Below are 15,824 nucleotides of genomic sequence, written 5' to 3'. Positions count from 1 at the left end.
ATATTCATTTCAATGGAAATAAAAAAAGTTATTATGAGGTCATGACTTTTTGGGATGCTCAAAAAATGAACTGAAAGCATTTTGAGCACAGCTGAATATGCTTAATAGTGGTTTGCATTGCATGGATTTTTTTTTAGGCCTGGACAAATGTTTTTGGATTTAAAACTGCTGAAAGGTGATATTTCGTGGCAAAAAAAAAATTAGCATTTTTCTCAGTACAGTTTTGCTTCGTCTAAAATCCACATATGCAGCATTTAGAGTATCATGGGACACAAACTGTTCATTAAGGATAGAAATAACGCTCTGCAGCACAGCAATAAATGTAATTAAATCAACTTCATATTTCTTTTCTTTTCCTTCTCTTCTCCTTTTTTCACATTAATCATCTCACGAGCCCTTGAAGGAAGAGTTCAGCTTTTGGGAAATAAGTTTGTGTGTAGGAAGCTGAAGCTCGAGCTAGCAGCCGGAGAGCTTAGCTTAGCTCAGCTCAAAGACTAGTAGCAGGAAAACATCTCACGCAAACACAAACACAAACACAAAATCTGACATCAGTCTGATCTTTGATGCACCCATCAGGTGACGGACGGCGGCCACCCTCCCCTCTCCTCCATCTGTGTGGTCAACATCAATGTCACAGAGCAGAGCAAGTATCCTCCCTCTGTCGTGCCTTTGGAGGTCTTCATCACCACCTCTAGCGGGCTCTTTGCCAACCGGGTCATTGGCAGGCTCCACGCCTCAGACCAGGACCTGCAGGACGTCCTGACCTACAAGCTGGTGTCAGAGAACCCAGACGGGGGGAGGTTCTCCGTTGACCTCGCTGACGGCAAAATCTGGGCAGATGAAAACTTGAAGGAGGGCTCCTACTCCCTGAATGTCAGTGTGACTGATGGGAAGTTCAGCGTCTGGACCGGGGTCAAAGTTCACGTGTGGGCAGCCGACCAGAGGGCACTGGACTCCGGCGTGACGCTGCAGCTGGTGGGGTTGTCGCCGGAGGAGTTTCTCGCCGACCACTGGAGGGGCCTGCAGCGCAGCCTCGGACAGGCTCTGGGATTACCCAGACAGGAGCTCCACCTGGCCAGCCTGCAGCAGCTACCGGATACCCGGGTCCTGGAGGCCCTGCTGATCTGGAGGCCCCAGAGTGGACCTGTCCAGTCCCTGCCAACAAACAGACTCGCAGGTAATCAATTTATATAAAATTCATATTGAGCCATTTAAATTGGTTTAAAATGTCACAATGAGGGCCTTAACTGTGTCCACACCACATTCACTGATCCTGGGATTGATTTATACAATACATTTAATAATAAAAAGAAGGAAATGTACAAAAGATACAATTCTACACTCATATCAGTTTATTTATTTATTTTACTTTACTTTTGATTTAGAATCACAGGAACTTAATTTAAAGGATGGAAAGTTAGAAAGTTAAAGGAAAACTTTGCCTGTTTTCATGTGGATGTTATGCAAATTACAAAAATTATGACTTTAGAGTTCCAGATTTGAAACATTACAGTTGAGCCCCTAAAACGCATCAGTAATAAGCTTTAAATGGGAAAAGAAATTGCTCATTCCAAAAGATGAATGCGGATGAAATACAGAGTGATGAACATTTCTTCAATAGAGTGGGACTCTTTGAGATGAATTTTGGCAGCCATTAGTTTGGACACGGAGTAAGTCCAGTAATCGCTGTGAGATGAAGAGTCCCTTTGGAGGTGCAGCTCTGAAACCCGGATCTCTTTGATGTAGGTATTATATCGGACATCGAGGACTCTCTGGGCCTCAGCATCCTCAGGGTGAGCCACAACGGGTGTCTGGGTAGTGGCTGTCCACCGCGAGGCTGCAGGAACGCCGTCCGCCTGACAGCAGAACGACTGAGCCATTTCACCACTGCCAGAGCCGGTTACATCACCCCACAACACACCTGGGAGAGCGTCTGCCCCTGTAACGGTACGTCTGTCTGTGCTTTAGAGGCCTAATGAGGGAGTGTGCACGTGGGTGTTGATGTGAGCACGGGAACCAGACAGGAAGCCGTAGCCTTTTATGAGTTTTGAGGTTCTGAGATGTCTTACTCTATCCTAATGGAATAACTGACTCTTCAAAATGCATTTGTAGTGTCTACATAAAAGCACAAGAATGATAAAAGATGATGTACAACAAATATAAAATGGAAGCACGTGCAGGAGAAGTGGCCCGTTGAAAGGCTCAAAGCAAGATAAACAAATTCATTAAAAAAAGATTAAAAAAAAGCAATTAGAGGACAAAGTACTAACATAAATGGGAAGAACTCCTCCTTTCACCATCTGCAACTTTTTCATCTTTTGCTGCTCTACAGCTCCTCCATTTTTTTTGTGGACAATAATAACAGCAAACTCAAAAGTGCAGTCTTAGTTTTTACTCACTCACATTTTTGTGTTTTTGAGTATGAACACCATCACCAGACATGACATAAACATTATGCAGTAATGCAATAAAATATACTGAGATATATTGTGATTTATTACCTAAAGTTTTCACTCATTTTATCTCAGCTAAATGGGTTTTTGCCAATCCTGCTGACTTTACACATAACGAATTGCTACCAAAAGATTGAATTTGTATTTGCAATATTAATAGATCAATACTTGGCATCCGTGTTGGAATGGTGATATTGGCGATATTTTGCATGGCAATGTTGTATGAATACAACATTGCCATGCAAAATATCACCATACTTTGTATCTGTTTTTCCCCAACACTACACACTGGAAGGGTGACATTTGCAGCATGGCCACTTCAGGGTCTGTGGAAGCGAGCTGCTTTTGGAGAGTTTAGGTAACCAGGCGACATCGACATGTCTGTCGGGGGGTTGAGGACAAATAACAAATAGATAAATAGCCTCTCTGGTGTTTCTACTGTGGAATGGGAAAAGAAAAAATGTATCTTTCAGTTCTGGAAGTTCCAAGACTTCCGTCAGATTTAATCCTCTTTGGTATTCCAAGGGAACTCGATGAAGATATCTGTTTCTGCCAGAGATCAAAGATTCTTTTTCTTATTATCTGTTAAAACACAGTGAAATGACGTTTTCATAGAAATCACTCAGAACATGTCTGGTGTGAATGCTGGTCCTCAGGATCTCCTCTCACAGCCGTCAGAACATCTAAAGCGGCGAGTGGCGGCGAGTGGTGGCGAGCGGCAGCGCCACCTTGGCGGCTCGTTCCTACTGATTCGTGTTGGAATTCCTGTGAGGATTAGTGGTTTGAGGACAGAGTCAGCTAGGGGCTCTCCACCATATACACTCATTATCAGCCTGTCTTCTTCCCTCTGAAACATCCTCTGAATGTGTTATCGCCGCCATATTTTGACTATATTGGCTCCCTCTTTACTCTTAAGAGAGTCTGGCGTCGGGCGATAAGGAGATGGCGTGTGAGGCTGCAGGACAGGCAAGAAAACAGCCGTGACTTAAACGCAGCATCGATGGTGTTACATGACACTTTGTTCCAATATTGGAGGCAAATTCAGTTTTACTTCGGATAACCACAACTGTACAAATGTCTTTCTTTTTAACATTTAAAACTTCCATTGAGGTTGTTTCAAGTGAAGACATTCAACATTGTCATCAGCCTAGAAACAATCCTTGAACAAAGTTCTCAATCTGAATAAATTGATTCCTCTGATTAAATTAGTTTTATTTGATTAAATCAACTTTCTTCGATGGATATAACTCGTCTGTGCTGCCTCTCTAAGTGTGTGACTATTGGAAGAGCAAACCGTTCTTTCACTGCAGTGAAAATGTTGTTTTTTCAAAAAACACATTTTTCAAATTTGAATTTGCTTCAAACTATTCAGTAGTTTTTAATTCTGGGCATTTTAAACAAAGATCACTCAGTTAATTCAAAGAAATCCTTCTAAACAGAGTAATCTGTGACAACAATTAGTTGCAGCCCCCAAAAATCACTATCAGAAAACTACAACGCGTATTAGGGCCACTGTTGGGAAAAATAAAAACGGAGCTGAGAGAGATGGGCAATAATCTGAGATTAAAGTCGCAAATTTGCTAGTATAAAGTGGCCCATTTGCTAGTTTTAAGGTGGCAAATTTGCGACTTTAAAACTAGCAAATTTGCATGAATGTCGCTTTTATCTTTCTAATTAATCCATCGCAACGTGTGACAACACTTTGCTAAGGTCCTTAGGGTGATGGCTGTTGATGGTTATTGTTGGTTAATTTTACAAGGGCCAAATTGTCATTTTATGGGTGTTTGTTGATTTGGTGGTTTTTCCGACAGTGGCCCTGATACGCCGTCGTAGAAAACAATTATAAAAAGTGGCAAAGGTAATTATACAAGCAGAGGTTTTGACCTTTTTAATCATGCAAAGTCTGATTATAAAGTTGCTCTTTCTGTATTTTTCATCACATTTTCAAGTGTATTTCTTTGTTCTGTGTTTTTGTGGGAAGTTGATTGACCATTGAAGTCTTTCTACAGCATCATTTGTTTTGTTTGTTTACTGGTTTGTAACTGGTGACACACAGACAAACAGGTGTTTGTTTTTAATTGCTTCGGACAGCAGAGTGGAGCAGAAGGTATAAAAACAGAAGAAAGTGTGTTTTCTTCTGAGCAGCAGACTTTGGGAACTTGTTGTTCCTGAACCTTCCCACAGGCATCATTGAAGTCTCCCAAACACTAAAAAAAACAAAGTTCTGTCTGTAAACTCATGTTTGCTGTTGGAATCATCGCTGTTCCTCCATTCATGAATTCACTTCCTTCATTCAGTCCTTCCTCTCGTGTTCCGGCTGTTTATGCTTCCGTTTCTTCCAGAGTGGTCTCCAATTATTATCTTCTACTTTTTTGGCTTTGGGCATTTTGGTGCTCCAGCTTTTGGCAATTCTCCAGTTAAAAAAGATCAAACAGATGTTTAAAAAGATGTTTTTCTCTTTCTTTGCAGTCTGGTCTGTCAGATGGGAGGTCACATGTTACATTCAGTTTACACCATGTTTCATCAACAGACTCAGTTATCACGTCAGTGGCAAGTGAAGGTGGAAAAACCCAGCTGCCTCTGGGATTGATCAAGTTTAAAATGTTTTTTTTTTAAAGTTAAAGTCTTTTCTTTCAATCCCGTGGCCGTGAGCTGGAACATGAAAGCTGTTAAGTTGTTTGAAGTTGGAGATCACAAAAACGTTATGAACAAGAATTTCTAATTTGTCTAGTTCCACCCACTGGAGAGACTTCAGAGTTTAATAAAAATAAAAAATAAAAAAAAAACTCAAAATTTGATTTGCAGAGAATATTTGGTACCCAAGGACAGCATCCTGCCTCAGTGAATCTCCTCTAAAGAAATTACAACAATTAGCTTGAAGTGGCAATACATTATTATAATGTTGTTTCTTGAAAGCTTGTCAAACACATTGTCCAAAGTTTGTCTTAAACTTTCAACTTCAAATTGTTATCATAAATATGAACCACAAAAATATATATGAACCACGTGAAGTTCATCTTTATTTGTGTGTTATTCACCAGATGCAGAGAGATAAAAATGGATGCATGGGAAGAGGGATGCAACTGGTCATTATTTACAATGAAGATTCAGCGGCTCACTCAATTGTTTGGTGTATAAACTGTCCACAAATAGGAAAAGCTTCTCACGATGTCTCCGAAGTCCAAATTGACAATCCAAATAAAACCATGAATTCAGACTAAACAAGCATTTGGTATTATTTATTCATAATACTAACACCAAAATGATGCCAGTTATGTATTTAAAATGAAGGACTGCAACAGATGAATGTGAATGATTAGTAGTGTGGAAGTGAACGTGTCTGAATCCACTGGTTGAACACATCTACGCATGTTCACATCTCCTTTGAGCCGATGATTTTATTTTTGTGGGGGGGAAAGTATGAAAAAAGTAAAAAATTAACGCTTAGCTAACTTCCAGATCATCGATGGGAAGTAAAAGCACAACCTTCAGTCTTTCTTTCTTACTTTAGCTCTGAGCTATGAGCTATACGCTGTGTTTGTTTCAGAGTCTGCAGTGAGGTTTGATGGTGAATCCTACCTGAAGTACCTACACGGGATGGATGAAGACCAGCAGGACTTCAGACTGTCACTGAGGTTCAAGACTGTGGAGGAGCAGGGCCTCATCATGTCCACCAACAGCACCAACCACTGGGGGCGCCTACAGGTATTTAAACAGGATGTACTCCTCTTCTGGTTCCTGATTCACTGACGTTTATACACAGATGCAGCTTCCATGCTGTCACTGGGTGTTATTTCTCTTCTGTCATCCTGCAGCTGTTGTGTCGTAGCTTGTTCCAAATCCACATTAGTGATCTGACATGTGGCGAATGAAGCCAGTCCGCTGGTGATCTGTGACTGAGTACATGTACTGGTTTCAGGTTCTTCTTCCATGTACAAGGTTACAGGGGTCATTTAGTGAAATGCATCCCATTTTGCTACAAAAAAACCCAAACCACAGCTGTATTGTATGTGGAGGATGGATTGAGGAGTCTCACAGCCTGAGGAGAGAAGCTGCTCTGAAGTCTGTTGGTGGAGCGACTTGTGTGTCTCTGCCAGACGACAGCAGGGTGAACAGGCTGTGGTGGGTATTGTCTTGGAAAATCCTTTGGGCTCCCCGCATTAGTGCTGGAGGATAAAACGTTAGCATTGAAGCATTAAACCCACAATCTGATTGCATTTATACATTTCAGCTCACAGTTTCAACTCATTTGTATTATCATTTTCTCCAGGTTTTTATATCACTCTGTAGACACTCTGTCGATTCCCAGTAGCGTTCCCAGTGTATTCACACATCGGACCACATCTGGGACATTTACTAAAGTTACTAAAAACTGTTGAGTGCTAAAGCATTCATAAAATACACAATGTCACGTTGCTGCTTATCAAAATGTCCTCATTTGTACTGAAACCTTTGCACTCACTTTCCAATGAGAGAGAAAAGATTATTTCATGGTAATGTGTAGTTAGATCAAAGTCATACATTAACAGGAAAAAATATGAGCTATTTCAGCTGAATGTTTTTATTTCGTTTGAAATACTTCTTTTTTGGCATTATTAGCCTTTTATAAACTTCGTCCCTCATAAAACATGATGAAGAGGCCCTCTAGCCCCGTATGTGGAGCTATGAGGCACTTGAAGTCATAGTCAGAGCAACTATAACGATGTTTGGTTTGGGGAAGCAGACGGGACTACCAGAGTTTAGTGATGGAGGCAGCGGTAGACCAGCTATGTTCTGCAAGTTAATCCCGGCTGTGATGAAAGCATATATGCTCTCTATAATACTGGTTTGAGCTCCCAGTCAGAAAGGCGACCTAAAGCAGCGGAAATCAAATACATTTAGTGTACACTGAGACAGATTTACTTTGAGGTGGCTGACATCCACATTGTGTTTATTTGAATAGAACGTGGATGGAGTCAACATTTACGCAGTGCCGGTTTATTCCCACCAGTGTGTGAGCCTCCCAGCAACACGGCAGCATTCATTCAAACTGGTTCAAGGAAAACCCAGTGAAGAAAAGATGTTCCTCCACGTCAGTGTTTGTTCTGTTCACACATGACACATGAAGGTCTCCTCCCTATCTGTCAGCTGAAATGTCACAACAGCTCAGGTTAATGAGGTTAATGCAGCAATTAAATGACAACTAATGGGACAATAAAACATTATTTTCAACCATTTGAAGGATATGTAAATATTAGTTTTCTTCTCTCCTGAGCTGGGAGGTCATTTATTTTGCTCTTAGTGCATTGCTGCTGCAGAGAAATTAAACCTAATTTTCAGATGTTGTTGTTTGACACTAATTTATTATTAGAATTTAATATTAGAAAAAATGCTTAATTCTATTGACTGAGGAAACAAAAATGATTTGTGCATAATTATTTGAAACATAGTGTATATCTACCTCACTGATGTGGCTTACGTGCCAATATTTTATGAGCTCAGATCAGCACAGGTGCCACATTTGCTTTTAAATGTATTCAATTTGGATTTGGGATTTTGGAACAGGAAGATCACAGAGTGAGGGTAAATGGCATTTTATTTGAGTCTCTTTGCTCCTCTTCTGGTTCCCCATGGCTGTGTCCCCTCACCTTTACTTTTTATCCTCTATACGGACAAGTGCCACATAAATATGGCATATTTTGAAATTTGCAGATGAATTGTCAGCCTGTTAAACAACGAGTTAGGCCATGGCCCAGTTGTTAATGATTTTATAAATTGCTGTGATGGTTCACTTTATCTAAAACAAAGGATATGATTATTGATTTTAGAAAGCTACCCTACAATTATCAAAGGTCAGCCTGTGCAGTGTGTTGACAACTATAAATACCTTTGGACAGTCATTGACTACAAATTGACTTTTAACCAAAATTGCGAGGCAGTTTGCAAGAAAGGTCACCAGCGTTGGTCTTGCCTTAGAAAATTGTCCCGTATTAAGATTGATATTGGCGTATTAACCATGCTGACACTCTTTTGTCAAGCTTTTATTAAATCTGCTTTGTGTTTTCCCATGTGTCTTGGTTCGGTAGTTTGTCTCTGCGGGATAAAAACTCCCTCAACCAAGTCATAAAGTTGGCCAGTAGACTCACAGGTGAGCCTCAACTCACCCTGTCAGTGCTAAAGCACAGGGCCATTTCTCTGGACGGTTCCCACCCTTTACATGGGTAGGCATGGGAATGAGCTCCTCCACTCTGGCCATCGTCATGCGGTTCCTAAGGGAAGAACAAAGCGCTACAGAGCGGTTTTGTACCTGCAGCGATTGTGCTTTTAAACAAAACTGGTACGAGGGATGAACCTCATCCATAGAAACATCGAGAACGCCAGGCTCCTGTCTGAGCAGTGGGTTTATGGGGGTGAAGCACTTGTCATAGATGTACTATGCTCTATTGCTGTCTGCTGAATAGGCATGTTTGAGAGTATTTGTTTTGAAGTCTTATGAAGTCATCAGGATGTCATATTTTAACCTATGTTAACTTATGTTAACCTAGGTTTGTCTCCTTGAACGGCTGAAAACTGACGGAGCAACAAATTTACCCTTGGGTTCTAATAAAGACACCCAACCTCACCTAAATATATAATATCTGGTGAGTCTTGACTTTTGTGTGTTCCAAAGGCAGATCCCAGAATAACAGGACACTCTGCTGCGTATGTGGGTCAATGCTGTCAGAATCACACACACACGTTGACACCCTGAGACTTGAATTCAACTTGCTCTATTGTGGCAACGCTGACATTTCAGACCACGTGCCCGTCTTCCCTGTGAAATGTTTGTTGTCCTGTTAGTGATTTTATTCATATAAAGAAACAGTCCAAACCCTGCTGCTGCTACTCTCTTGCCAAACGGTGCAGGTGATCACATGTTGGAGTCTATCAGGTATGCTTCACCTTTATCTCTGGCAGATCGTTGCATGTGTGCTAAATGCCTGATTGAATATCTGAGGTTATGATTATGAAGCCGGCGATACACATCTGGTTCGTTATTCCTGCTTTTCCAGCACAATCAGCTCATCAATGCCCTTTTAACTGGAGTTGTGACGACTGTTTGCTCTGAACGCAGCACGTGTTGCCCTTTTCCCTCAAAAGACTCACTGAGGAAACAAGACTTCTGCAGGATTCCTCGTGAAAAATGTGTCATCCTCAAGAGTCCCTGACATGCTTTTTTGGGGAATTGTCGGGGATTGGAAAATACATCCGGGAGTTACAGTAGGTCTGCTGTACGATATGATATGGACACATTGAAAGAGAATGATGAATTGTTGTATTCTTTGAGCGACATGAATAATTCCCCAAACAGATAAAAAAAAAAAGGCTTGATAAGGACTTGAAATGCGGGATGCTGGCTCTTCTCATTTGTGTGACATCCGTGGGCACTCGGGCAGAATATTCAATCATTTTGATTCTCGCATAACTTCAAAAGCAGCATTCACTCTTTCCCAAGGTACTTCCTCCTGGGTTTTGGTCCTCAGCTCACACATACAAGAATGGATCCCTGCCTGATTCATTGTGAGCAGAAATGGCTTCAAAAGGAATTTCTTAACGTGGTCATCTGAGAAGTCCCTCGCCTGCTCTTTGCGATGTCTTCAGAGAAACTTCCTGGAGATACAAGACGCTATTTGTGCGCCTCGTTCCCCTCGAGACACGAGCTGCCGTGAATCTCAGTGGCTGCTCAGAAACCAAATCTCATCAGTATGCTCCGTCTGACACACTTCTTTGAAAAGAAAACACACACATTAAAGTTCTGACCTATTTACTGCTGCTAATTCTCTTTTATGTCTGCACTGCACACGTCTCACCCGAAGTCTTTGAAATGGAAATCTCTGCGGTTTGAATGAAAAGCTGCCGTGGTGAGCTGAGCGGAAGTAAAGGTGACTTGTCAGTGGAAGGAAAACGCCGTCCTTGATAAGTGGCAGCTCAACAGCGGAGCAGTTTGAAGACACGATGGTGAACAGCGATGTAGATTCACACTGGTGTGGAATCAGTGGACCAACACTCCGTCATGCTCGCTGCAGCGACACAAACTGATTGGCTTTCATGTCGGTTCAGCCTTTGTTCAGCCAGGAAAGGAGCAACATGTCTTGCTCAAGGGTACAGGATAGTCAGGTATAGCTTGAACACTTAACTCCTGTGTGTGCATGCACATGTTAATCATGCAAGCAGTCCATTCATATTCCTGTTTCCAGCACTGGTGATATGATGATGATGTATGCGGTGAGGCGATAGTGATCTGTCATTAGGTAGACGTGTTGTAACGACGCGTCCACTGTGAGCTTGCTTTAGCTGTCATTTCACTTATTAGATGATTGAGGACAATGTGGCACAGCAGTGAACAGGACTGCGTTGTGGCAACATTGGATTTACAGGGCTTTTACATTCACGTAATGAAGCTCGATTTCCCACGTAATTAGTTCACTGAATTAGACAGACGCTATTCACAAAACATGAATTACTCAAGTTCAAGCTGTTACAGAGACCAGATTATATATTTATATCATTTATTCATTAGGATTATGATTTTTTTGTTTAAATAAAGTAGAAATCATCAGTTTAAAAGTTGTGTGTGCCTTCAACTTCCAACAGCTGGAGTTCCTTCACTTAGTTCATAACTGGAGTAATGGACGGATTACTGAACCGGCCGACCAGGCCCAGGCACAGGCCCAGGGCCCACCTGGCCTTCACCTTAAAATGTCACTCAAAGAGACCAAGAAGGGACTCACAATGATCACAAAAACCAGCTTCAAAGAGACAGCTTTTGTGAGTGCAGAGGTGCAGCGCTGCTTCCTCTGTGCTCTCCATGTAATACGTGTGTGAGTACTCACATTTCTCACACACCAAGCAGCACACACACACACGAGTGAAGCCCGCCAGTATTAAAGCTCCGTGCAGGAAGGATGCCGCGTTTGCATCTGTGCTCAGGGTCGGTGATTTATGGAGCCGTGAAGCACTGATGCTGTAGAGCTCCGGTCCCCGTGGAGTTTGATTTGACACTGTGCCGGCACCATGTCGGCTGTGCTGATACTGTAAAATCAGCAGTGCGTCAAACTGTGCCATCTCTCTTCAAATTTTCACCATAAATCACACGCGAAGCTACACCATGACATGTAAAATAGATTAAAAGACAAGCAACATGTGCCTCAGATGTCTCCAGGTTTTCACTTGTTCCTCTGCCAGCACTTCAGTATCTTCCCATGATAAGCCAGAGCCAGAGCAACCCTCATCTCCCTCCCCTTCTGTGCTGTCATTAATCCAAGTAGAGAATTTAGCTGGCCCGTCCCTACAAAATAAATCATTCGGGTTGGTAGTGTACATCGTCCTGAGCTGCAGGGAGTCCAACCCAAACCTCTGGCAGAAACAGAAAGCCAACCAGCATGGCGTGGAGGACGCCCTGCAGAGCCGGAGCGCTGAGCAGCCTGTCCAGGATGTACAAGAGCTTTACACAAAGCAGACAAATAAAACCCAGAGAAAGAAAATGCATCTGCAAAAAAAGGGAGAGGAGCGCATCCTGCTGCATCAATCCAATAAGCAGCGGCAACGCAGATCAATAATGCATCACGGTTTTTAGTGTCCGGTGGTGTTGATGCTTAGCAATTTGCAAAATACACACTCCGTCTGTATATGGTATGGTGAGATATGAGGAGTCTTCCTTTACATTAAGAAAACATGAATAGATAAAATAAAAAAGTTGCTGGCTTGTTAGTTTTGTGGGAACGCTGACTGTGCAGAAACATTGGGCTCCTGCTGATGACATTGTGTGTGTGCTGTTGTTCAGGTGTAACATGGACAACATGGAGAGCTGACAGCAATAATAGATTTTATTTAAAACACAAAAGGCTTGTCAACATATTCTTCATGCCTGCAGTCTCCTATGGGAATGTGGAAAAAAAACTGTAGTGTAGCTGAAGGTGTTTTTGGTATAGTGTGGAATTTAGCTTTTGAATCTATTGTTTAACAACTTCAAGGTTTATTATGTTGATACATTGAACCTGTAATTCAGAGTTCATACAGTGTTTTGTTATCCCTCCACCAGGCTGGCAACACTGATTTTATGTAAAAAGATACAGTTTGGTGGTTGTGCAGGTTTAAAAATGAATTGAATTGATTTGATTATATTTCAACAGTCCTGAGTACATCATGACAACAATTAATAACTAGCACTTTTAATCAGGACATCTGCAAACTCCCGAAATGATGGCTCCTGGGAAATAATTACACCAGTAAATAATTGCTATGATTCAACAAAGAGATCGATACATCATGCACCACAACACAATAACAAATAACACGTTGAATTATAGCAAGTGGATGTAAACTTTGAGTTTGTGTTAACACCTGTGTGGCTTCAGCTAAATCAGAAGGTTAACGTTGAGGACACAGTATACTGATACAATGTGATTGTGTTCATGAAAACAACACAGTGCTTAGTGATTATGACCTAGAATAACACACGACAAAACACTATTAGCTGAGCGTTTTCTCTGAATCAATTTAAATGGATTACAAAGTATGTTAAATTTAATTGGCAGTTATATTTTTTTAATAAGCAACACAAATAACCTAAAATATCTAAGCTCTTCCCTCCCAATATCCTACAAGCTCATTCTGATAAAAGAAAAAGACAAAGGAGTTCACGTAAGGTGAGTAAGGATTCATCTTGAGCCTCTACATAGCTGATAAGTGGCCAGTCGATCTCATCTCACTTGACATGAAGCCATATCGTCTTTTCCTTGAACACCTCAGAGTCTCAGCCGACATCCCGGCCTTAAGAGGCTGTGGCAGGCTCAATCTCCTGGAATCATATGAAACTAGAAAACCTAAGGAATCAATACCATCTCATGTCATTCTGGCTTGTCTGAACACAAGCAAGGGAAAACGAGCATTGATTTTGAAATAGCTCCCTTGACCTCTGACCTCCAGTTGACAATGGGTTCTGTAGGTGCCCTCGAGTGTCCCCTTTAAAAGACGCCCACTTTGTGGAGTTAATAATTGTGTATTTGAAAATGACTCCATGGGACCCTAAGCAGGCGTGACCTGCTGAGACTCTTGTGGATCCATCGTAGGCGCTCCGCATTGAGACAATTTCTTGAAGTCACTATATGACCTCTAGGATAATCGCAACCTCATGAAACTTTACAACCACCAACTAGAGGCCAAGGACATTCAGAGGACATATGCCTTTCCTACGTATATTGACAAAAAGGGAGTTTCTTGACCAGAAGTGCTCGCCATCCAATCCCTAAAAATCTCCAAATGCCCAGTGGTACGTGAAGTGTATTAAATGAGCGAAATAGAAATCGTCACATATCATTTTGTTGCTCTTCTCTTGCTCTCTCCCTCCCAGGCTGCCGTTATACCGTGAAACACAACTATAGCTGAAACTAAGTTACATTATTAACGTTGCATTATCTTCCCTCTTCGCTGGGAGAGCACAGACATTTCTTATTCAGACGACTTTGGTTGACTGCGTTCCCGGTGGGCATCCTGAGAGTCTTAGTGTGGTTCAACAAATATCTTCGCCTCACTGTTGTTGTTTTGAGGATCCGTGTGCTACTCGGCAGTGAGATCAAATGTCTGCTACGATGAAGTGTGTTCACCCTTTGCAACTGTAAGCGCTGGCTCGAGAAACAACAGCACAGTTCTAACAGTATGCAGTGGTTTGTACAGGGATTAAGGAGGCGGTCGGTCACGTTAACATGGAAGTGTTGGTGACTGTCCTGTAAAACCCGGTTAGGGATCATGGAGTAATGAGCTACATCCATTAAACGGAGCCTGATCAATGGAATGATTTCTGCATGAATAGACCATATCACCAGCCCTACCTTCTAACTGACCGTCATCTGTGTTCCTCAGCTGGCGGATGGAGAGCTGCAGTTCAGATACAGCTGTGGAAACACCTCCCCGGGTTCCTTACTGATCAGATCGGATCCGGTGTCAGACGGCAGGTGGCACAGCGTCCTGCTGGAGGTCAACTCCAGCGCCCTGAGACTGACCCTGGACCAGCAGCATCCAGCCTTCATCAGCCTGACCGACCCGTGCCGGATGATGCACTCCCATGGTGCTTTGCTCTTCTCTTCTTTAACTCAGGACTCCGCTATGGAGGTCCACCAGCATCCGCATCGTTTCATCGGCTGCCTGGAGGGCCTGGAGCTCAACGGGGAGCCAATTCGAGTGGGTGACACGACGGAGTGGTCTGGTCCGGGGAGCAGGAGGGTGTTTGGGGTTTACCAGTGCTGCAGCAGGGCGGGAGCCTGCGACAACAGCCCCTGTCAGAACGAAGGACTCTGTGAGGAGGACGCCAGCGGAGGTGAGTGCACTGAAGATGCCGTTTGACTAAAACGTGAAGGGAAAGTTCACCCCAAAATCAAAAATACATACCTCTTACCTGTAGTCAGTGCTATTTATCAATCTAGATTGTATTGGCGTGAGTTGCTTAGTTTGGGAGATATCAGCCGTAGACATTCTAAGACTCTAATATAAAGATTAATACCAGCTTCATGAGGATCAGGGCCCAGAACTCTCAGCTAGACCCCTGTTAGTCAGTAATGCCAGGTTCTTATTACTACACACGGAAGAAAAAGGAAGTATTTCAGTTTCCTAGCATTATATGATCTCACAAATTGTTGAAGCTGCAGTTCACCCTGTCAGTCAGGACAAGCCTCGGAAGATTCATTCAGCTCGAAATTCTTATCAGACTCTTGTCCCTTTATGCTTATTGCCGGTATTATTAATTTTTTTGTTTGCATTATATATCATAAAAGAGGACATCTGGGGCCCGTTTCACAAAGCAGGTTCAACAAACTCTGAACCTAACCCTGAACTCTGAGTTGACCAACTCTGAGATGGGCAACTCTGAGTTTTCAGTTTCAGAACAGCGGTTTTGAATCAGTTCATTCAACACTGAGTATGTAAACTCTGAGTTACGCGCGTGCCTGCCGACTCTATAAAGCCATCATCAATGGAGCTCCGATACTAAGATTCACCATGGCAACGGGGAGAGCGTCATTAGATATTACTGAGTATTTATGTAGAAAACGAGCTCATCCTGAGAAAGCGGAGCAACGTAACTGCAGCAAAGTAGCGATAGTTAGCGTGGCAGACAATTACTGCCCGATCTAATGTGTATAACTGAATGAAACAGTCGATTGATCTAAAGGTAATAAGTGTTCATTTTCAGCTTTGCAGAGTGACACTGTGGGGTAACGGTTAGCAACGCTGCCTATGGTGCAGGTGACAGTGGTTCAATGCCCGTAGTTCATAAGGTAGCGCAATGAATAAATGATCATTTTCATTGGGTGTTATCCCCCCAGGCACAGAAAGAAAGTGGCTTCAGTTGAAAATTAA

The 15,824-nt window shown here is 42.4% G+C and overlaps 1 protein-coding gene across 1 annotated transcript in view; it reads left to right on the top strand.

Annotated features, from left to right (window-relative positions):
- The window catches only part of fat2 (FAT atypical cadherin 2), a 108,508-nt gene that overhangs the window by 74,391 nt on the left and 18,293 nt on the right, over positions 1–15,824 (top strand). Inside the window, exons 21-24 of the mRNA XM_084009744.1 lie at positions 577–1,177; positions 1,747–1,947; positions 6,001–6,158; positions 14,334–14,787. Coding sequence (XP_083865870.1) covers positions 577–1,177; positions 1,747–1,947; positions 6,001–6,158; positions 14,334–14,787 — 1,414 coding nt within the window. The remainder of the gene's footprint in view (positions 1–576; positions 1,178–1,746; positions 1,948–6,000; positions 6,159–14,333; positions 14,788–15,824) is intronic.

Source organism: Eutrigla gurnardus, assembly GCF_963514095.1.
Source record: "Eutrigla gurnardus genome assembly, chromosome: 5".
Taxonomy (NCBI): Eukaryota; Metazoa; Chordata; class Actinopteri; order Perciformes; family Triglidae; genus Eutrigla; species Eutrigla gurnardus.
Note: the sequence above shows the minus strand (reverse complement) of the source record. Positions and strands in the feature narration are given on the sequence as shown.